The 22,267-nt window shown below is 44.9% G+C and overlaps 1 protein-coding gene across 2 annotated transcripts in view; it reads left to right on the top strand.

Moving 5' to 3' along the window:
* Window positions 1–22,267, top strand: part of LNX1 (ligand of numb-protein X 1) — an 87,281-nt gene that overhangs the window by 20,303 nt on the left and 44,711 nt on the right. The window contains exon 1 of one of the 2 annotated variants that reach the window (XM_075091466.1): window positions 562–653. The exons of the other annotated variant lie outside the window; for it this stretch is intronic. Coding sequence (XP_074947567.1) covers window positions 562–653 — 92 coding nt within the window. Of the gene's footprint in view, window positions 1–561; window positions 654–22,267 lie in introns of those variants that run through there. 2 annotated transcript variants of the gene reach the window in all.

Below are 22,267 nucleotides of genomic sequence, written 5' to 3' on the forward strand. Positions count from 1 at the left end.
AATTCAGACTGAGATGCAAACAGCCAGCAGTTGGCTGTGATCTTTTGCAGTGTTTTACTTTAAAAAGGTGTGGTCTTCTGGTATCGCCTGCTTTAAAACTCCACAGGGGGCATTTTTTTCCCCCCTTGTCAGACAGCTACACCCTTCCGTGATGCAGTTTAGCTCGTAACCCATCTGCTTGTGGGCAGTGATGTAAATGTACCAGCTGCCTCTGAAGAACCACTCTGAATCCTGCAGGAGGCAGGTCTCTTCTCCGAGCATCGCTTTCCTCTGCAGCATAAGTCACTGTCTCGCCAACCACGCTGTGCTGTCCCTAAACCCTCACATCTACCCATCTGAGAGTCAGATCGAGTAATCCTCTTACAGGTCAATGATTTTTGCAGTGTAGCTTCGTTTAAGGGATTTAAGCTCGATTCATAATGTGCTACCATTGCATTGAAATGGAAAGGCTCGCTTAGAAGGGGCTTGGCTGGCACAAAAGCTTCACGTTGTGTGTCCCACCAGCACAGAGAGACGGTGGGAAGGAGGAAACCTATCAGCAGTGCCAGCCCGGCACTGAAAATGAAGGCTCTCCTGTTACTGGTCCTACCTTGGCTAAGTCCTGCAAACTACATAGACAATGTGGGCAACCTGCACTTCTTGTACTCCGAGCTGTGAGTACGCACAGTCGCGTCAGCGTCGTGCTCTCTGTCTGTCTGTCTCACCCGAGCGGCGGGAAGTGGGTCACAATGAGCTTTTTGGGGGGGTCTGTCTGTCTGCCTGTGTGTCTGTAGGTGTGCATACGTGTGAAGAAAATCCCGCAACATCTTGCCAATAGCTTCAAACCATGCTGTGAACTGGCTGCTTCCCATCCGGAGGGCTAATAATAGCAATACGTCCCCATTGCTTTCTGCTTTGGAAGCAGCTGAGATATACTGAGCGAAGCTGCCTTTTTCCTTATCAACTTGCTTTTCTGTGCTGACATTTTTGGTTGTTGTTGGGTTTGTGCATTGGTTTGGGTTTTTTTTTCCCCACTTCTGAATCTGTGTCTTTTCTTTACTTCCCATAAATAGGTTTGCAGGGGAGCTGGGCATGGAGGAGGGCATCAGGATAGACACCCCCGGTAGAGTGCTCTCAGTGTGTACATGCATAATATTCTGTGTGTAAAGCTGCATGCCTGTAGCGAAACGCTGAGAAGCCTTTCATGAGAAATAATTCACTTGAGACAGGAAAGAAATTTCCCGTATTTATGTTTTTGCCCACAGCAGAATGTTATTTTCTCCGTAACACAAATTTAAATGTAGCAATCCATACATATATCTTCATGTCTTTAAAAAAACACCCCAAATAACCCCATAGCTGATCTTTCCAACCCATAAAACAAATATTCTATGGTATCACGTATAAATGATACTAGTTTAATTTGTGCTTGAATATTATTGTACTAGTTCATAAGGCTTCTGTGAATAGAAATAGATATTTGTTCCAGAATGTTTTAATTGTGTTTTGTTTGTGTTTTAACAAATTGTAAACTCCCAAGATCTTCCTCGAGATAATGAATGAAATCACTAATTCTGCTCAAAAATGAAAAATGACTGTATTGTGCCTACAGTGGGAATGTTTTAGTAACAGTCGTGATTAGTACCAATGAGACTAATTTCCAAATGATTTTTGTCTCTACTGTCAGACAAAAATAGCAATGTTTTGCACAAACACAAAGTCCCCTTTTGAAATTCTTGTGTGATATGCATGGCAACTATAAATAATTTAGTCACGCTACGTACAACTGCTCAGGATTTCTGTATGCCCTAGGTGTTTTGAAACATGTAACAAATCCAGTGTTGAGGGTTGCAACTATGCCCTCATTTTAATATACTGGCATTTTGTTTAAGAATGTTAATTAAAAAAAAAAACAACAACCAAACAAAAAATAGTTAAGCCAAGCAGGCTACAGGAGCAATCAAGCTCAAAACAGAGCAGATGAACGCTTATAATGGAAACAATGGCATCTGGGACATCTAGTTTCCAGGAAAACAAACTGATGAGATTAATCAGAGCACAGACGCAGACGCGGCCTACTTGCTTTTCTTGGGGAATTCAGGTTCACTGATTCTCCCAGGGTAAAGGGCGACAATGTACAGTAGCTATTCATCTCTTATTTATTTAGCCTTCTAACCCACAGAGATGTTAGTCTTGCTGGATGTCAGCAGTGGCTCTTAATGGAGTGGGTGTGGGCTGGGGCTTGGACGTGCATCCTCAGTTGTCAGCAATGGGAGGTGCACGTCCCCTCCCCAGTGCCCAGCCCTGGATGCTACCTGGCACCAGGAGCTGGTGCTCAGGACCTCACATACTACTCTGTCTCTGGCCAGGGCAATGGAAAGCAGGATTTGCTGGGGCTGACATAATCCAAAATGGTGCTGGGCAGTTTGAGCTCATTTCAGGAATTTCTCCTCCTCCTCCACATGTATTCGGTGCCTCTGGCTGCTGCTGGGTGCCTCACAAGACACTGACGTACTAATCTGTGGGATGGATTCAAGGTCATCTCTAATAGCAGCAGTTGAAAGAGAAAGAGGGATACTGTTTTCACTCCTGTTTTACCAGTTTATACGAATGTTATGACCTACAGGCTGCTACTTCGGTAGCTCAGGCACTTGCATGCAGGATGATTTTAATGCAAAGTTTTGTTAGTGGGACAGCTTGGGCACTGGTGTTCAGGACAGCCTGGCACCTGGGGGCGCAGGTTTACTGCCCCAACCCTTCTGTGCCCCAAAGCCCACAGAGGCAGCTTCATAAATCCTTCCCACAGGCAACTGAAAAGCCACCACCATGTGTAGCATATCTGATGGTTTGCCCTATGGCTTGAAACTAGACTGTATCAAGAGGAAAACTTTTTTTCTCCATTATCACACTATCTTTGGTTGTACAAATACTGCCCTCAGTCAGGACTCATTGTTTTGTTGGCTGGCAGCCACCAGAGATACCAGCCAAGGAGGAGGAGGGGGCCAGCGGGGGTGTGAGCAGCAAGGGAAGAGCTGGAGGACCCTGGGGGATGCAGTTACCATCACCGGTGCCGGCGCAAGAGGAAGAATAAAGGCATTGGGATTCACACTGCCCTCCTGCTCATACAGGCCATCTCTTCCCTTCTATCCCATTCAAACAAAGTTAGGTTATTTGTGTTGCGTTGCAGGGGTTTGCTTTAGTTCGAGGGCATTTTTTTCATACACGCAGAACAGGTGGCTGGGGAATAGGGATTACAGTATAGCCCAAAGCCCATCTGGAGATGCAGGCTCTGGAGTCCGTCTAAGAAATAAAGAGGAGATTTTAGGAAAGTCCAAGAGGAGAAATGAAGTTGGGGAAAGGCTGTGTCAGACCTTTGCACTTCAGGTGGGTGCCACGCGAGTAGGAAGGAGAGGTGTGTGGGTGTGTTGCAGTGGGGAATATGGGACAGACGTTGGGCGCTGCTATTTTTAGTTTTCTATTAGCAGTCTGATAATTATAGTATTCTCAGCAAGCAAATACGTATCTCCTGATACTGTTGCCTGCACTAAAACCACTTCCCTGGACATTGCCTGTTGTCCCTCCCTTGCCCCCAGCAAAGATCTCAGCACAGATGTTCTCATCCTTGCCCTTAGCCAACTGATGGAAAGCAGCCCGTGGTAAGCCAGGGTGCTGCGTCCTCAGGGGAAGGCCACAGAAACACCTGGCAGAAGGATAAGAGAAATCTGTGAGGTCTCCCTTGAGGAACTTCTGGAAGGGAGTGGGGTATAGCTACACCAGCCCAATGGCTCTTGGCATCGTAAGGGTACACATGGGTCGTGAGGAGACCCCAGTCCAGGGTCCATACCTTCTCCTTTATATCCCTGTAAAGCTGTTTCAACAGGGATGTGCTCTCTTACTTTCTTACCTAAAATATATTCAGAAAAGAAATACTTGCCCAAGCATCCTTTTTGAGTCAAGGCATGTTATTCCCCTGGTTTAAAATCAAGGTGTGTGGATTGATCAGCCTGTGGCCACTGCAGGAGGCTCTTCCAGGGGTGAAGAGTGGGTGGCACCACTCACCCCAGGGACACTGACCTCTATCGCTATCCCTCTCACTTCAGAACAGGACCTGTGCAGCAGGGTATTTCTCAGTAGAAGGATTTTCTGCACTTTTACATCAATGGGCTGCTTAGAAATAAAATTATGAGGGGAAGGAGAATGCAGGACTAGGTGGTAAATAACCTCACCTTGTCCCTCTGAGGACTTCAGTCACATGGAAAAAGTGGGATGGTTTCCAACCTAATCCCCCCTTGGCACGTGGCAGTGCTGACCAAGCGAGTGCCTGGAGGGTGCCAGGCATCGTGTGAGCTCAGCACAGGTCGAGCACTGGGGAGTCCGTGGCAGCCGTGCTTGCTGGCCCTGCTTCCCTCCATGGATTAAACAGCTCCTGGCCTTAGTCACTGCTGGTAATCCGCCAGCTAGATCCACCCTACTAATTTGAATCAAGCCTTTTTAAAAAAAATCTATTGTTTGTTAGAGTGACATGCACAACCTACTCCTGCATGTGAAAAATTACTACTTTTTTTTCTTACCTTGCCTGGGTTTTACGTGAAACAGTCAAGGGGATCTCACCAAATTAACTGGATCAAGTTTTCCACACATAACTTTTATATGATAACTACTCTCTTAAATTTCAAAACAGCACTTTGGGCTGGAATAGCCAGTAAAATTTTGTTTCTCTATTCATTCAATTTAAAAAGAAAAGATGCAAGCATCAGCTGTCTCCCAGTGTCCTTGGGCATGTCTTTTTTTATGGTAAGCACAATTTAGATCAAGATCTTAGGTGTACCCTCCTGGCCCCCTACCAGCACTGGGCTTAACCGTGCAGCCAACTTTCTGTTCAACTCGGTGGAGAAACTTGTGTCTGGCTTCAAGTCTGTCCTTGTGAAGTTAGCTGCACAGACGCTCGGGAATGCAGGGCACACATTATTCCTGACAAAACTGATAAGCCTGGAGTACCTTTTGGGCTTGTGTGTTAGTCCACTGCAAAAGCCTTACTCAGTGCAAAGCTGCACGTATGGAAATCTGTGTCAGAGTAAAGCTGTGAGCTTAATTAAAGCTGAACGTGTTGGAAAGCAAGGCTTGAATTGGAAAGATTCTTGAATGAAAATATACATGAAATGTTTATAATATCTGCATTAAATAGCCAGGACAAAATATACTTGGATAAAATGCAGAGGGTCTTTTCCAGTGTACCAGAATTGGATGCCTCTCAGGGAAAGCAGAACTAAGGTGACTTAAAGCAGGAAGGCATGGGTGCCCATTAGCTTCACTCCTATGCTACAGCCTCACAAAGGAGCCAGGACGGAAACACGGCAAACTCTGACAGCTTGTGTGGAAGCAAGAAAACCAGTCTCGTTGGTTCCTGACTCTCCCTGTCTCCAGTGTCCTCTTTGGGAAAGCTTCTGATGTGGATATCATCTTAAATCCGGTATGAGCAGGTACAATGGCGCAGAGGAGCAGCAGGCACTGAGCACTCTCAGGCTCCCTTTCTGTTTCTCCCCAAGCTCTCTGCAAGGGCAGAAGATCCTCCCAGGAGTTGTTTTTACTTCAGGCTTCTGGGATCTCTCCCAAAATTTCCAGCAACAGTTACTGCCACTTCCCCAGCCTGTCCCCTCCCTGCCTTGTGTCCGACCTCACTCCACCAGCAACCCTGGCTCCTGACTGACTCATGTGCATGGTTCCAAGTTTGCAGGAGGCTTCGGGACTCAGAGCCCACCTTCCCCAGCAGGTGTGGGAGATTCTCAGACTTCATGTTGGGAGGACATGCAGCCAGAGCTGAGTTTGGTTGCTGTGCTCAGTGGGTTCCTTGCAAATGAGCAAGGTAGGGTGCTGTTGCCAACTCACGTCCCCATTGTGCCAATGATGTGCAAAGGAGGAGGCAGCAGCAAGGACTTAGGGAGCAAGCTGCAAACTGTCCCTTGTGCTGCCACAAGCCATACTGATTGGGAGCATAACTGCCAGCCAGAGGAAGGAATTTATATGAGAATTTCATTTTAAAAAGCAAAAGGTCATCTTCTTACAGTCATCCTCATATTCCCAGCCCTTAGAATTGCACAGTAAAGCTTGAAATTTTAGTATGAATATGGTCTGAATGCCCCCAGGCAGAAGCCCATGCAGGTAAACTGCAAATACACTGTATTATTCTTGAAAGTATAGGAGCTGTAATCTGAACTCATAGCGTTGAATTGCCCAATATGAATTTTCTGAACACATTAAGTGTTGTATTCAGGAGCGTTTGATAGCTGCTAGCATAGGAGGTGCAGCAGAAAGCAGTTGTTTCTGCTGATCACAACCATTCTGGGTCCAGTCACTCTTTGACCAAGGACTAATTGCGCTCTGCCAACTATGCAGTGTTTTCCTCTTAGCATGACAGTGTGGTCTGGGTCTCTCCCCCACCTTCTGCCACGCTCTTCCAGAGATGGTACCTTTCCCTGCCCAGGCTAGAGTGTGCTGCTTTTTCGTGGCATGAGTGTTACTGGTTATCATCTTTTTCCCCAGTGCTGTGATTCTAGGTGCAGAAATAAATTTGTCTGGGACAGCTCCAGCAACCAAAAACCCTTTGAGAGCTTTAAGTATTTGTTGATTCTGCCTCAGAATTTTGTGTGTAATGAAAGTTGGCATTTCGGTTTTACTTTCAGAAAGATCCTGCTTTTTTCCCTCTGTGCGTTTATGAAACTTGCCTTTACTCCATTCACAGCTACCTACAAACACTTGAGATGAGAATTAGACCTTTTCCTCTGCTGGCACGTATTCCCATGGCTGGAGACTTCTTACACCTTTGGAAAAGGCTGAGGTTGGCTAGTGTCAATCTCAACAAATACATGTTGTTGCCAAAAGCAAAACCTGAGTCAGCCAAAAAAAGTGAAACCCTGCCAAGCTGGAAAGGCAATGCAATGGTTGGCAGAAAGGTTTCTTTTCATGAATGAGTTACATCTCAGTTATGCCTGATTTTTGTGTAGGCTGCTCATAAGAAGTGTGCTTACATGCCTTGCCCATGTAATTGGGGCATGGAGGGGGCAAACCTTATTCCACTCAGAGGCTGGTTCTGGGATGTCGACCAGAGAGAGGAAAGCACCAGGGTAGCACTGGAGGGCCAGTGAGGTAGGAGGAAGGAGCGAGGTGAAGGGAGTTGCAGGAGGTTGGTGGTTACTCACAAGCAACAGACTCTCATTTCTCGTCTGACATTAAGCCACACAGGCCATATGCTGCAAGTTTGGCCGACCTCTGCATCTCTCTGACAATTAACCTAGTTTAGCACTGGCACTGGCAGCATGACAAGGATTTTTTCCTTGAGCTATTTCTCTGACAAATCTGGCAGAACTGGGCTGTCCTGCAACACGAGGATAAATACTGCTCTTGCAGATCTCTTATGCCTGTCATAGCTTAAATCCTGCTCTGAGTACTGGTCCTGAGATCAGCTGCAACACAGCTTGTTTCACTGTAGGGAAGCAGACTAGTAGGTCTGAGGGTCTTTCTTGGTTTTTTTAACACTTGACCTTTTGGGGGACTCTGCCTTTAAGGTCCCCGGACTACAGAGCAGCCAGCTGCATTTTGTGACCTTCTCCATGAGCAGAGCTATTGTTCAGGAATTAGAACTGATTTTATGCATCTTGGCATGTGACTGCATGTCCAAACTGCTCCCCTGAGCCATGTAGCGACTGGGTGCACGAGGATGCCAACAGCACAGGACACAGGAGCAGAGGTTTTATAGTGACATCACTGGCAATATTGGACTAATAGCATAGCCTCTGTGACAGCATAGATGTGACTGCTTGGGACTTCCCCTTTCAAAAGGAGGGTCCAGGATGGTCCCTCTGTGTTGAACTGGTACCTCAGTGGCGGTATCTGTTAGTCAATGACATGTCATATGTCATGACTAAAACCCCACTGCCACCAAAGAATTCCTGGCTGGGAGCTCTATTTTGGAATTAAGAATGTGAACTTTTTTTAAACATCTTAGAAAGCTGAATTCACCCCTAGGCTGCAGCAAAGCGGCAGCTGGTGAAGACTGAATTTAGCCAGTGAATCCTTGGGCTCTCTCTAGAACATGCTTTATCCATTCATATAATTTATTAATTGACAACAGATTCTGAATATAGATTGAAGCAAGTTCAGGAGCAACCTAGTGAAACAGCTGGAGATTGCAACAGATGCTGTACAACTTTTACACAAAAAATGAGCAGTGAAGCATCCCAAACTTCTACATATTGTACAATATGTCCTCCAGATATGAAGGAAAATAGGCTGACTGTAACAGTGGGCAAGTCAAGCCATATTTCTAGGAAGTTTCTGTCTCCTTTCTGTTGTATTTCTGTTGGCAGCACCATCAAACACTATTGATAAAATCTTGTTCTTCTCACCAGTGCAGCCAGACAACCACATTTTTAAAGATCGCACACAGCACTGACTCTATCTGCTCTGTTATTCATCTTTTTATCAAGACACTGAGCTGAGTATAATGGATACCTAGGTGAGGAGAAAATAGTCACCCTTGAATCCTCTGGTCCTTGTGGAGTTATCTTGCTCCATGACACTGCTGTGTCACATGGCATTAAGTCAGGTTAAGACAAGATATTTGCAGTCGCTGGAGCCATGCTCATTTTTCATTTGCTATTCTACTAACTCACTGCATATTATACACCTAAATAATGGAAAATAAATGAATAAAATGTCTTTAGTGGTATAAATTTCAGCTACAAAATTTGATCATCAGTGTATTACTCTGGGATTTATTTTTCCCTCCTTGAATCTCTTGAAATCACATTAGCAGGAAGCAAGTGTTTTAGGTCAGCAAGTCATTTCATGCACACATATTGGGAAGCTTACTCCTCTTTCACTCCCATCATGAGTCCCATCATTCACTAGACAGTGTGTAATACATTTGTAATGTAAAATTTCAATAATATAGTAACCTTTTAAATAGAGGATGAGGAGAATCTGACATGCTCTAACGATTGTATTTTCCTCTCTCCTCTGCAGAACTTACTCAACTGGTAAGATTAGTAGAATGATGGCCTCATTACATTTTGTGTTTTATTAAGAACAGACAGTACTGTTTCTGAAAGCATAATTCAAGTATTTTGTTTTCTCCTCCCATATGTGATAAGCATTACTGTTATATGTTATTTTTAACATTCAGTTAGCACTGGTGATGTCCCACTGTTTTTAACCTTCCTTCCCATGTAAAATGAATAGTGGAATGGTTTCACAGGAGCATCCACAGAGGTCACTTCACTTGTGGATTTTATAACTCAACAGTATGAAAGGCCAGAAAACATCCCACATGGAGCAGCCTTTTGTGGAGGGGAGATGGGCACGATTAACCAAAGCTGCCCTGTGATCCACAGGAGACCACTGGAAGCAGAGAGTATGCTGTGCTGCTGCTACTATAGGAGGATGTGTAGGTTGATATGGATGAGCAAGGCTGTTAAGCTTGATATGTATGAGCATCTCCTGCCAAGGGCCTAAATTACAGTCAGAAATAAGCACTCTATATGAAGAGCACATGTTGCAACACAGCCCTTCGCCAAACAGGTTTTGCAGTGGGAGTGGGAATCCCAGGAGGTGGTTGTGACTTGCCCTTGTCAGCCCCGAAAGGAGCCTCGCCACTGGTTCTGGTTTACACATTTGGCACATCTCTCCTTCGAGCATCACTACCTGGTTTGTAATTACAACAGGAAGATGGCACTTCTGGAGAAAGGATGAATACAGTTCTTTCCCAAATGCAGTGTGTATACACTGGTGTTTCTTTTTTGCTCTTGGCACTGCTGTGGTTTCAGTTTTCACTGGGATCTCTTGTGGGGATAAGCACAGTTGAAAGTGCCCATTGCTGCTACTTTGCCCCAGTCCGGAGTGTGATGGAAATATTGATACTAGTAATATTAGCAAATCAGTCTAGAAATACTGAGAAGATCCTGCCACGGGTGCCCAGTGGTGGCTACTGCAATCCATGCCATCCCTGTGCCCTGCTGCTGCGACCTGGGCCCTGACATTGGACTGGCAGAGTCATGCGCGTCCCGCACAGCCTCCGCTGTTGGGAAGGTGCTGTGTTCTCCACATCTGCTTTCCACCTGCTTTGTGCTGTCATGGGTCAAGGGTATGGCCATACGAATGTACTTTCCTTGATGCTATGTCTGTAAATTTTCTCAGTGTACATTTTTATCTTGCATTTAAATTTTCCATATCATGATGATTTTTAGTGGACTGAGTGTGCATCATTTCTAGCAAACATGCTGCTTCCAGTTTCTTTCCTCAGAGGAGATTAAATTCCAGTATGTTCTTGTTTTATCCTTCCAAGGCATGAGTGTAATGAAGTTGGACAGTAATGGTTGCTGCATTTCACTTTTTTTCTGCTCTTTCCCCAGTGGTCTAAGCATCTGTGGGTTTGAAGGCACTTACAGTTATGGTCTTTGAGTTCAAAATAAATCAGAAGAGAATAGACCAAAACAGGACAGAGCATTTAATAAGATATATAGTGTATGTATAAACTTGCACTTAATATGTTAAGCTGACAAAGCAAATATATGCAAACTCCTGCAGATCTGCCTTTTTTGTAATCCAGGCTTGAATAATAGTAACATGACCCAAGTGAAGAAAAGAAACCTATAAAGGGAGGCCGAGACCAAGTAACTCTCTCTAGAGCTGATGGTCTGTAATCCATTCCAGATATTTCCAAAATGCATTTGCTCCTGTTCTGCCTACCTCACAACACTATCTCCCTTCCCTTCCCTTCCCTTCCCTTCCCTTCCCTTCCCTTCCCTTCCCTTCCCTTCCCTTCCCTTCCCTTCCCTTCCCTTCCCTTCCCTTCCCTTCCTTTTCTTCAGCAGATGCTGAGCTACATCCCTTATATTTTTGCTAACTCAGTATTGCAGAGAGGTTAGCAGTCTCTTTCTTTGAAAGAAATTGCATTTCACAGATTCGTGATAGTCTCCTTGCCTTTTGTTATGGTCTGCTAATTGTTGTTCAGGTCTTCCTGTGCTTCATGTCTCCTCTGTTTTTCAAATCCCCAGCAAATAGAGGTTGACAACCAACGCAAAAAATACCATAGTGATTTTGTGCCCTGTGGTGCTTTACAGCACCAAGAGAACTCACAGCTGACAGTATGAAGGTTTTTTCTCTGTGATGGGGGAGCTTGATTTGCTTGCATGCGGGTAAAAATAACAGTTTGCTTTTAAATAGGTGCTTATCTTCTTGCATTGTTACATAAACTCTCTTGACACTACCTGCCAAGTGTGAATCGGCTGCTTCTGCCATATATATGTTTTGAGAGAAGATGAGAGTTTGAAACTCTTTAAATAGGAATCTTTCTGTTTGTTCCCTTGACATGATTTGTAATGCTTGTTCAGTCTCTTTCATCACCAGTGCCAGGCTGTGTTTTGGTTTCTTTAGCCATTTTCCATCTGGCTGCTCCTGGCTACCCTAAATCTTTGTCTTTCCCTTGCTGCCTCTCAGTTCGTGTTTTCTTTATACCTCAGCTCTTGCCTCTCCCACACGTCTGCCCCACTCAGTACAGCAGTACCAAGGTATCAAGATTAGCAGGGAAGCACAGCCTTGAACATTGCAAAGCACGACGGCAGCATGTTTCTCCTGTCTGGTGGAGGAGAACTGAACAAGTTTAAAAATATAGGGTGCTCTTGGACACAGGCTCCATTGTAACCACTGCAGTAAATGCACAGAGTCAAGATCAAATAAGGACTGACTATGCTGGTCCTGGATTTAACTGTGGTAGGTGAATAGAGATCACCTCTTCATAATTTCAGGGCCACTTGAATATGGTAAGTTCAATCAGTGCATGGAGAAGCACTTCTGCCAGGGCTGCATGAGCCCTGTCCTCCTCCTTTGTAGCGGTGGTGAGGCCCTGTCTGCTCCCTTCTCTTGTATCCAAGCACCTGACTGGTCTGTGAATAGTGAAATAGTCAATGAAAGGGCTATTCCCTTGAGTGTCTTGTCTTGTTCAAGGACAGTAAGAAGGAAAGGGGAAGACAGAAACTGGCTGACTTTGATCTGTCGGGACCCCCTCTGGTTAACTCCAATGATGCTGAGCATGCTAAGCCATGTGTCTTCCATCTCCTTGCACTACTGCAGCACTGCAAAACTCTGACACGGTTATGCTTCCTATTTTAAATGTATGGATTAACGTATGAGTAAATTGTGAATTTAAGCTGGGGAGCTTAACTTCAGCAAAATGTGGGGAGTTGAAGGCTAAATACAAAGAAAGCTTTATGGATTGACCAGGTTTGGTGAGACTCTCTTTATATTAACTTCAATTCGGCAGTCCTGGTGAACTCTAAACATTTATCTGTTAGACTAAACATAGGTTAAGCCAAGCTGTGAAATAGCTCAATTGTAGAACTGACATTTAATCAGAGTTTTATCTACTAATCCTCTGCCTAGTTAAATTACCACCTGGACTGAAATCCTTGGAAGAGTTGGAAACTATCCAACAAAATCCACTACAAAAAATGAAAAATAAAGTATGAAAATAGGGGTCATAAGGTCTCCCCCTATATTGTTCCATTCCTCTTACCTAGCTGATTTGTTTGGTTCAAGGACCTCTTCTCTAGTTACTCTATCTGCTATTTCAGTACTCAGACAGAGGAAGCTATGGAAGATGGAAGAAGTGAAAAAGTAATATCGACATGCTTGATTTTTCCTCACTTAGATTAGTTCTATACAGATATTATTGCACTGACTTCAGCAAATTACTCTCTTGATAGTCATTAGAATGTATTAGGATGAACGTGAGGTTTTGCATACATGGGCAAACATCTATTTTTTACATTATATAGCAGAAAGATAGAGGAGTAGAGATCCAAACAAATATTTTGGGGGAAAACCACTCTGATTCAAACCACATTGTTTTTAGCAGAAACAGCAATTTAAAAAATAACACAACATCCCTTGAGGGTGTGTGGGTGAATGAGTTGAAACAGTACAAATAAAATGTCATAGACTCCAACTTCTGCAATCTCTGTAACAACCTCCCCCCCAAAAAAAAACCCCACCCCTGTGTAGGAACTTTGTAAAACCTCAGACTCCACTTTTCCTGTCCCTTGTGACAATGGTAGCTCCAAGACAACAGATCTTACAAAACTGTGACAACTTTTCTCCTGGTTTTTTGTTGAAATTTATCTCCCAGCATTGGCAGGCACAAACTCCATGACTTTAACGCTGACCAGAAAGTCCCTTTGAAGCAGGAAGTTTTCAGGAGAGTAGCAGGACTGACAATAAAATAGCAACCCACCACTGAATGGTCAGATCTGTGGCTAAAGGGCAAGAGTGCGGAAAGGTCCCTGTTTGTCTCCAGTCTTGAGTCTAGTCCTTGTGAGGGTCATCCACATTGCCACAGAAGGCCTCAAGGGTTTTAGAGGATGAATAGACTTGCTACCTCAGAAGCTGCTGAAGAAGCTGAAGCGCGCAGCTGTAGGCTGGGGGTGGATCCTGTTCCCCTCTCACCACACCTCTCATTGACCGCAGTGATGGGGATGAAGTAGGAATCATTTTGGCATCTCCTTTTCACCTCATTGCCCAGGGCACAAGGAAGCAGAGGGTTCATGTTTGGGTATTTTGTGTTGACTGCAGGCAAATTCAGGGCTTACCATTCGGGTCTTCTTTATTCCCAAAGCTTCTGTGCAATTTTTTCCCCATCTCCTGGCAGTGCTCAAGAGTGGGATAGGTCCGGCACTGTATGACACTCCTCCGTCCCTCTGTCCCCATCTTCCCACCTGGGGAGGCCCTGGGAACCAAGGAGAACAGGAGGCAGACCTGTGTCCACCTGAGAGCTGCCGTGGCTCCATGGGCGTACACCAGCAGAATTTACAAACAACCTTGAGATCATGTTTTAGCCCTGAAGGCATGTGATGTCCTGCAGAGCCCGGGATAGCATTTTGCTCTTCGTTTATGGGTACTGGTGATGAAACTGGCCCTGCATGGACCTTCCCTGCAGCAAGCAGCTTGCAAAGGGGGCAGACAGGGAGACAGAGGTGGAGCTATGGATATGGCCTGAAATCCTCCTACTAACGTTCCCTGGATGTGGCTGTGGCCAGGCAGAAGAGGGCTGATACAGGGCTATCTGAGCTGCAGTGTCTGCACTGAGACACGCTTGTGCTCTCCTTCATGAGAGAGAAACAGGGAAACTAGATCCTAAGTGATTTTATAATTTACATGTCTGTTTTTCAAGCGATGTTTGTTATTTGTAAAGTTAGTTAGACCTGGGCTTCCTGAACAACGTTTTCAAGAAAAGATTGACTGTGTGAAACATTATTCTAGAATCGCCTATTGTGCCATCTGCCGATGACAATTCCCTTGACATTTTTTTTTTCCTCTCTGACATTTCCAAAAAGAACAGCTGTGCTGCCTATGGTCCCCTGTGCCAGGGAAGCAGTTGCTGATGTTATACTCCCCTCCCTTCTGACTGCTTTGCGAAGAGTGCTCCTTCCAGGTCTTCTGAAATAGTCACGTTGAAAAGAAATGGTCCTTGCCCTTGCAAGCCTATGGTGAGCTGTCAGGTCCAGGGCTGAGCACAGAAATTTGGATGATCCATGATTCTGCGTCTTTAGCAGCACTTGGATGCAGCTCCAGAGCTTTGTTTCTAGTCCCAACCTCTTTTGTGCTTTTAGAAGGTAGACGGGTGTCTGTTATTTTCATTCCCCTCTCTTTTTTTTGCTAGAAACGCTGAGGTGTCTGAAGGGGAATAAAAGCGTTGTTCCTACAGTTAGGGCTCTACAGGACTGCTTTTATTCTTATTGCATTTTGTGCTATGGCAGCTTAAAGAACCCACAAATGAGCCAAATCTGTGTTGTGGGAGACATTGAACAAAAACATAGTAAGCCCTAAGGACTTTTTATCACACATGAAATAAAGCTAATCTGTAACTTGTTTTCAAGATGTAGCACAGTGAGGGGTAAACCCTGCCTCTCACCGAGCTACAAGAGCTTGAACTACAGGACAATGTCACCTCTTAAGTGATCCTGAACCACTGCTAGACATGGCTGATTAAATTAATCTCCTTTTACAGAGTTAGGTTCTTTTATAAAGGATGCTGTCAAAATAGTCTCCCTACTGAGTTGGGACATCTTTTTACCTCTAAAGTTTTATTAGGGCAACAGAGTTAAAATGATACTTTTAAGGTGTTTATTAACAGAAAACAAGTTATTAAATGAAAGAAAAAATTGTTCTATTTTTCCCTCAGTAACAGAAAGGTCTCCTGCTTCACTTCCCTGCGTTACTTATGTCCATTGTCAGGAATGTCTGTGCTTCATTATGCCTGATTCTTTGTGGGCTAAAGAAATGTGCAGGTACCTTTGTAGACTTGAAAACAAGCCATAATTGTACTGATACCTTGATTACACATGGCCACTACTAGTGTGAAGAAAGGAGCTCGGGATGCAGAACCTGGAGTTACAGGGTGCAGTGGCATAGAATCATAGAATCATAGAATAGTTAAGGTTTGAAAAGACCCTTAAGATCATCGAGTCCAACCGCTAAGCTATCACTGCCGAGTCTACCACTAAACCATATCCTCAAGCACCACGTCTACCCTTCTTTTAAATACCTCCAGGGATGGAGACTCAACTACCTCCCTGGGCAGCCTGTTCCAATGCTTGACAACCCTTTTGGTGAAGAAGTTTTTTCTAATGTCCAACCTAAACTTCCCCTGGTGCAGCTTGAGGCCATTTCCTCTCGTCCTATCGCTTGTTACTAGGGAGAAGAGTCCAACCCCGACCTCGCTACAACCTCCTTTCAGGTAGTTGTAGAGAGTGATAAGGTCTCCCCTCAGCCTCCTCTTCTCCAGACTAAACAACCCCAGCTCCCTCAGCCGCTCCTCATAAGACTTGCTCTCCAGACCCTTCACCAGCTTTGTTTCCCTTCTCTGGACACACTCCAGCACCTCAATGTCCTTCTTGTAGTGAGAGGCCCAAAATTGAGCACAGTACTTGAGGTGCGGCCTCACCAGTGCTGAGTACAGGGTCACTGTCACCTCCCTGCTCCTGCTGGCCACACTATTCCTGATAAAAGCCAGGATGCCATTGGCCTTCTTGCCCGCCTGGGCACACTGCCGGCTCATGTTCAGGCGGCTGTCAACCAACACCCCCAGGTCCTTTTTTCCTCCAGGCAGCTCTCCAGCCACTCCTCCCCAAGTCTGTAGCGTTGCATGGGGTTGTTGTGACCCAAGTGCAGGACCCGGCACTTGGCCTTGTTGAATCTCATACCGTTGGCTCCGGCCCAACAATCCAGCTTGTCCAGGTCCCTCTGTAGGGCCTTCCTGCCCTCCAGCAGATCAACACTTCCACCCAACTTGGTGTCACCTGCAAACTTATTGAGGGTGCACTCAATCCCCTCATCCAGACCATCAATGAAGATATTGAACAGGACCAGCCCCAACACTGAGCCCTGGGGGACACCACTCGTGACTGGCTGCCAACCAGATTTGACTCCATTCACCACCACTCTCTGGGCTCGGCCTTCCAGCCTGTTTTTAACCCAGCACAGAGTGCACTTGTCCAAGCCGTGAGCAGCCAGCTTCTCCAGGAGAATGCTGTGGGAGACAGTGTCAAAGGCCTTACTAAAGTCCAAGTAGACAACGTCCACAGCCTTCCCCTCATCCACTAAGCAGGTCACCTTGTCATAGAAGGAGACCAGGTTAGTGAGGCAGGACCTCCCTTTCATAAACCCATGCTGGCTGAGCCCGATCCCCTGGTTGCTGCGTAATGGTATTCAAGATGATCTGCTCCATGACCTGTCCCGGCACCAAGGTCAGGCTGACAGGCCTGTAGTTCCCCCGATCCTCCTTCCGACCCTTCTTGTAGAGGGGCGTCACATTCGCTAGTTTCCAGTCATCTGGGACCATCCCAGTTGACCAGGACTGCTGATAAATGATGGAGAGCGGCTTGGCGAGCTCCTCTGCCAGCTCCCTCAGTATCCTCGGGGGGATCCCATCCAGCCCCATGGACTTGTGAACATCCAGGTAAAGGAGCAGGTCGGTGACTGCCACCTCTTCAACAATTGGGACTTCATTCTGCATACCCCAGCACAGGGGCCTGACAACCCCAAGGGTGACCAGCCTGACTATTAAAGACTGAGGCAAAGAAAGCATTAAGTACCTCAGCCTTCTCCTCATCTTTCGTGGCAAGGTTACCTTCCGCATCCAACAAAGGAGGGAGATTCTCCCTGGCCCTCCTTTTGTCACTGATGTATTTACAAAAACATTTTTTGTTATCTTTAACAGCGGCGGCCAGTTTAAGTTCCAGCTGGGCCTTCGCCTTCCTAATCTTTTCCCTGCATAACCTCACAACATCCTTGTAGTCCTCCTGAGTCACCTGCCCCTTCTTCCAAAGGCAGTAAGCTCTCCTTTTTTTCTTGAGTTCCAGCCAAAGCTCCCTATTCAGCCAAGCCACTCTTCTCCCCTGCCCGCTTGACTTACGGCACATGGGGACGGCCTGCTCCTGCGCCTTTGAGACTTCCTTCTTTAATAACATCCAGCCTTCCTGGACTCCTTTGCCCTTCAGGACTGCCTCCCAAGGGACGCTGTTAACCAGACTCCTTAACAATCCAAAGTCTGCCCTTCTAAAGTTCAGGGTAGCAGTTTTGCTGACCTTCTTCCTTACTTCTCCAAGAATCGAAAACTATCATGTCATGGCCGCTGAGTCCAAGACAGCCTCCGACCACCACATCACCCACCAGGCCTTCTCTGTTAGCATCAGGAAGCTAACACCTAAAACTGGCACTGGGAGCTCCCACAGTTTCCATTTGGCACCCAGAAGAAAGAGCAAAGAAAGGGCAGAAGTTATCCCCAAAAAGATGATTTGAGCACACAGGGAAGTTAATCCATAATAAAGCTGGGTATGAAGTGACAGTACTGTTCTTACTCTAGGGTAGCTTCTCTGGTAAATGCTCTTACTCTGGAACATGGATATCTCCAGGGAAGCTATTCTCAGATGTGTGTTTCTACTCATATATATAGTGTGGCTAAGGTATCATTCCACAGCTGCTACAGTAATCATGTACTTCCCTGTTGCAGACAATCCCTTAGCAAGCAGCACTGTCTCTGGAGGTTGATGTGGTTAACCTTGGCAAAACATTTTATGCTTAATTTTGGGATGTCTCCTTAATGCCAGTATCCAAGACTCAGCAAACCCTCCTACAGGATACTGTAGTGTCTTCAATTAGCTTTTAAAGAAATAAGAAAATAATTTGCCATGAGATTGTTGTTCTGTTTATAGTCACTAAATTGTTATGTGTTTCCTTCCCTTTCTTCCTCCTCCTCCTTTTCCCTCTGTATTGCACCCTTATAAACACACAGTGCTGAGCATCTGGCTTTGTCCTTCCAGGAAGTGAACTTGGTTCAGCAGCAGGAACCTTCTGAGGTTCCTTAGAAGGTACAACCAGCTGGAGATAGGTAAACTACCAACCACTGGTCCAAGGCATTGCAAAAAAATACTAAAACAGAGACCGATGTCTCAATTGCTAGTATAAATATTTAAATGCATTACCAGTTTTGTTTAGTCTGCCTACTCAATTATATTTTTTTTATCCTGAATATTCATGTCAGGCTGGAACAGATATTTTGGAACCAGAGAAAAATTTCTCATTTTAACTGTAAGATTATTCTGTGTTATAAGGCTGGTCAGTTTGGCTAGATAAGCCATGTGCATTGACAGGCTGTTGCAGTAATAATTATATGAAGCAAGTAGGATTTGTTTTATGTATGTCTGAATCTGGGCTGCCAACATGTCCAATGCCCCCAGTATGCTGCCGTCTGCTGGACACCAGCATAGGCGCCCAGCTGGAGGTCCTGTCTGTTGGTGATGGCTTGGGTCACCTTGAGTCATGATGTGGGTAGTGCCTTTGCTGTGAAAATTAGCAGGTGATGAGGCATGGTGTGAGCACGCTGCTGGAGATTAGATTGCCAGCTCCCTTCTGAAGGTCCAGTGTCATCTCAGTTTGAAGACAAGGGATGTTATTATCCCCCTTTCAGAGCCGATAATGAACTGACATCATTTCCTATGCCACCTTGGTTTTCCTTCAGGGGGTCCATCATCACTGCTAACAAGACCCAAGTTTACTTAAATTGTGACGCTAACAAAATCACAGCCTGGGCTGGAACAGCCTCGGGCACAGAGGCTGGCTGAGTCACACAGATGCCACAAGCTGTCACAGAGAATTCACGATTTGCATTTATTTCAAGGCAGCCTCTCACACAGCAGCCTCCACCCATTTTGTGGGAGCAGCAAGGTCAAGCACAATGTGCCCTCTTCTAGGACAGCAGGGGCAAGGCCATTGTCGTGGATTACCTGGGGAAATAAAATTGCAGCTGATGCTTAAGGTTCAGTTTTCCAAACCTGCTGCCCAGGTTTGCCCATGGTGTTCTAGGTGCCCAGCTGTATCCATTATGTTTATTTTTAATTTCAAAAGCGAACACAGTTATTAGAGCTAGAGACTAAAATATTATAATTTTGGAATTCCCGTGGCTGCAGTGGCATTAAAGGGGGAATGAAAGAGCAGCTTCCTAAAGAACATTTTGGGACTTTTTTCTATTTCCTGTATTTTAGTAGGAAAAGTGCAAAAGTTAATATGTTTTGTAACAGGGCAGTATGCGATGACTGCCTCTTACCCTGAACTTTTTTTTAATGAATTGAGTAATTAAAGACAAAAACAGAGTTAAATCATTTTTTGTTATTTATACTACGCAAAAAGAGCATGAAATCTGAGAGACTAGAATTGACTAAGAAAACCTGAAGAAACCTATAGCATCTGGAAGCTACAGAATATAAAGAAGCAGCAGCCTGAGTAACTTGGGCTTAAAGTAAGATATGGTGCAAAAGTTATTTTCTCCTTCTCCTACTTTTTTATAGTGAGAACAATCATTCACCAGGACAACCTCCCCAGGCATGTGGTAGATTTCCCATCACTGGAGGTTTTCAAGGTGTGATTAGAGTGCTAAATAATCTAAATAATCTCATCTAGGCTTTCATTCCCAAGGTTGGACCAGATGATCTTCTGAGGTCCCTTCCAGCCTAGGCTATTCTGTGATTTTGTGATCCTTGCCTTTTCCAGGGAAATCCACTTGGTGTTGTTGGCAATATGGTACCTACTTCAGAAGGCATCTTCTGTAATTAAGGGTTTCCGGGATTGGATTCCTGCTTCCACCCTAGTTTATGCATTTTATCCCTTGATTCATCAATTAAATCCTGGTGGTCTAAGAAAATAAGACACTTTTTTATGGAGAGGTTCTCAACCTATATTTGAAACCTCAAAGGTTACTTCTTCAGCTTCAGACTGAAGGAGGGCTTTTGTGTCTAGATGGTATTGCCACTTTTTACCCAGGACACTGGTAGGACTAACAGAGGACTGTACCTTTTCTTATGAACCTCTGCCAGCTTCAACTGAAAAGCCACGGCAACCTTTGAAGCAGGACTCAGATTCTCCCTCCCCAGGCACCGGTTTTTCACTTGGCGATAGTATCAGGCTCCCTCTTGCTTAATCCACCTCTCTGAATAAGCTCCAGCAGAAGGAGCAGGGATCAGCCTTACCCCAACCCGACCTGAGGTTTAGTGGTTAGAGCACTCCTGAAAACTGAGGTGTGAAGGTGTGAGCTCTGTCAGCCTCCCTTGCCAAGTTAGTGCTCCATGTTAGTGGTCCATGTACAACAGGAGGGAAACCGCACCACTGCACTTTGAATGCTTTCCATGGTATTGAGCGCAGTGGGGACAAGGCTGATTGGATTGGGCTTTTCTCAGATTTAGCTAAAGGAATTCAGGCTAGAAGTATTTCTGATAGTTCTGTTAAAAAATGGTGATTCAAGAAAAGTGTTTTTCACTTTTTTACAGCATAAGTGAGCATTTCTTACCACGTGAGCTTTCAAGAGACTGTAAACAACATTCCAGCCATACTTGTGCTGTGGCTGGATATGGATCTTCTGGAGCCTTTAAATACTTTTATAGTGTGTGTTTATTTTAATGGGAGGGTGAAATATCTCACTGAACTATCTCATATTCATATTTTATGGGTGGAACCCATAAAACCACAAGCAGTGGAGATTTTTGCATGCCCAATGGGTTTGGGGTGTTTTGTTTTGAAAACTGGCTCTTAACGTCCCTCTGATGCATCCTCTTCCAGCCATATGTGCAAAGGGGAATACTGCACAGCCAGGAGGATTAGAAGCCAGAATGATGTTTCTCTAGCAAAATGTACTGTTGGCTATGTTATCTTAACAAAAAACTAGTGTAATGAGATATTTAGTCAATAGGGTGACTTATATACTTCTTATGCCACAATACTCATTTAGGCTGAAATCCTGGAAATTGAGCTCTGTGATACACCAGGAAACATTGTACTCTTCCTTCCCCACCCCTATAAGAAGCCCGTGTTGTGTTAGGACTTTAAGTCACAGTGATTCATGAGTCACATGCGGTTCACTTCTTATAGGACAGATTCAGGGTCCTCACTGAATATCAGACGTTGGATTTCATAAGACAGGAGAAATACTGTTTAAAATGGGAAACATTTGCAACATTGTAAGACGCTACTTAGTCATGGTGCTAGAGATGTTTGCTGAGCACTCAGATGAGCATCTGACAGAGATGTCTGTGGTTTTTCAGCTTCTGAGAAGGTATGCTGAGACGTCCTTTTTCTGACCTTCCCCATGAGAAAGCAAGTTTGCATTCAGAGCTTGATGTACACCAAGCTTTGTTAGCAATGTAATTTACATACCCCTGCTGACCTAAAAGAGATCTTATGTGACTTTTGAATCACTGAGGACAGAGGCAAGTGCCACCAGAGCTAGAGTTGTGGGTGGCTGCCCATAGCATGTTCTGTCAATAAGAGGGTATAAAGGCAGCATTCATTATTTACTGGCTGCAGCCCCATTGTTTCCTGTAATTTCATATTCCAGTGGAGAACATATTAGTAACCTCAAGCCTTGGGTTGAAAACGCCTTGAAATTGAACACAGTGTTCCCTTTTTATTATTTTTTACATCTAGAGGCTTACGTGCATGTATCACTGTCTGGCAGGCTTTTCTGTCTGTAGCTGCAAGAACCAGTTTATGCTGATATTGTCACTTTTGTTAAAAAACCAAAACCCCTCGTCCCATTGCAAGCATATTTTGCTCACTGCATCATAAAGTTTTTATAGTATAGGTGCGGATAGTAGGAGGGGAAGACAATGATGAGATATTAAGTTCCAGAAGACTAGTTATACCTGTTGAATATAATGCAGTGATCAAAACATATCAATAAACATGAAAA

The sequence above is a fragment of the Phalacrocorax aristotelis genome, chromosome 4 (assembly GCF_949628215.1).
Source record: "Phalacrocorax aristotelis chromosome 4, bGulAri2.1, whole genome shotgun sequence".
NCBI classification, from domain to species: Eukaryota; Metazoa; Chordata; class Aves; order Suliformes; family Phalacrocoracidae; genus Phalacrocorax; species Phalacrocorax aristotelis.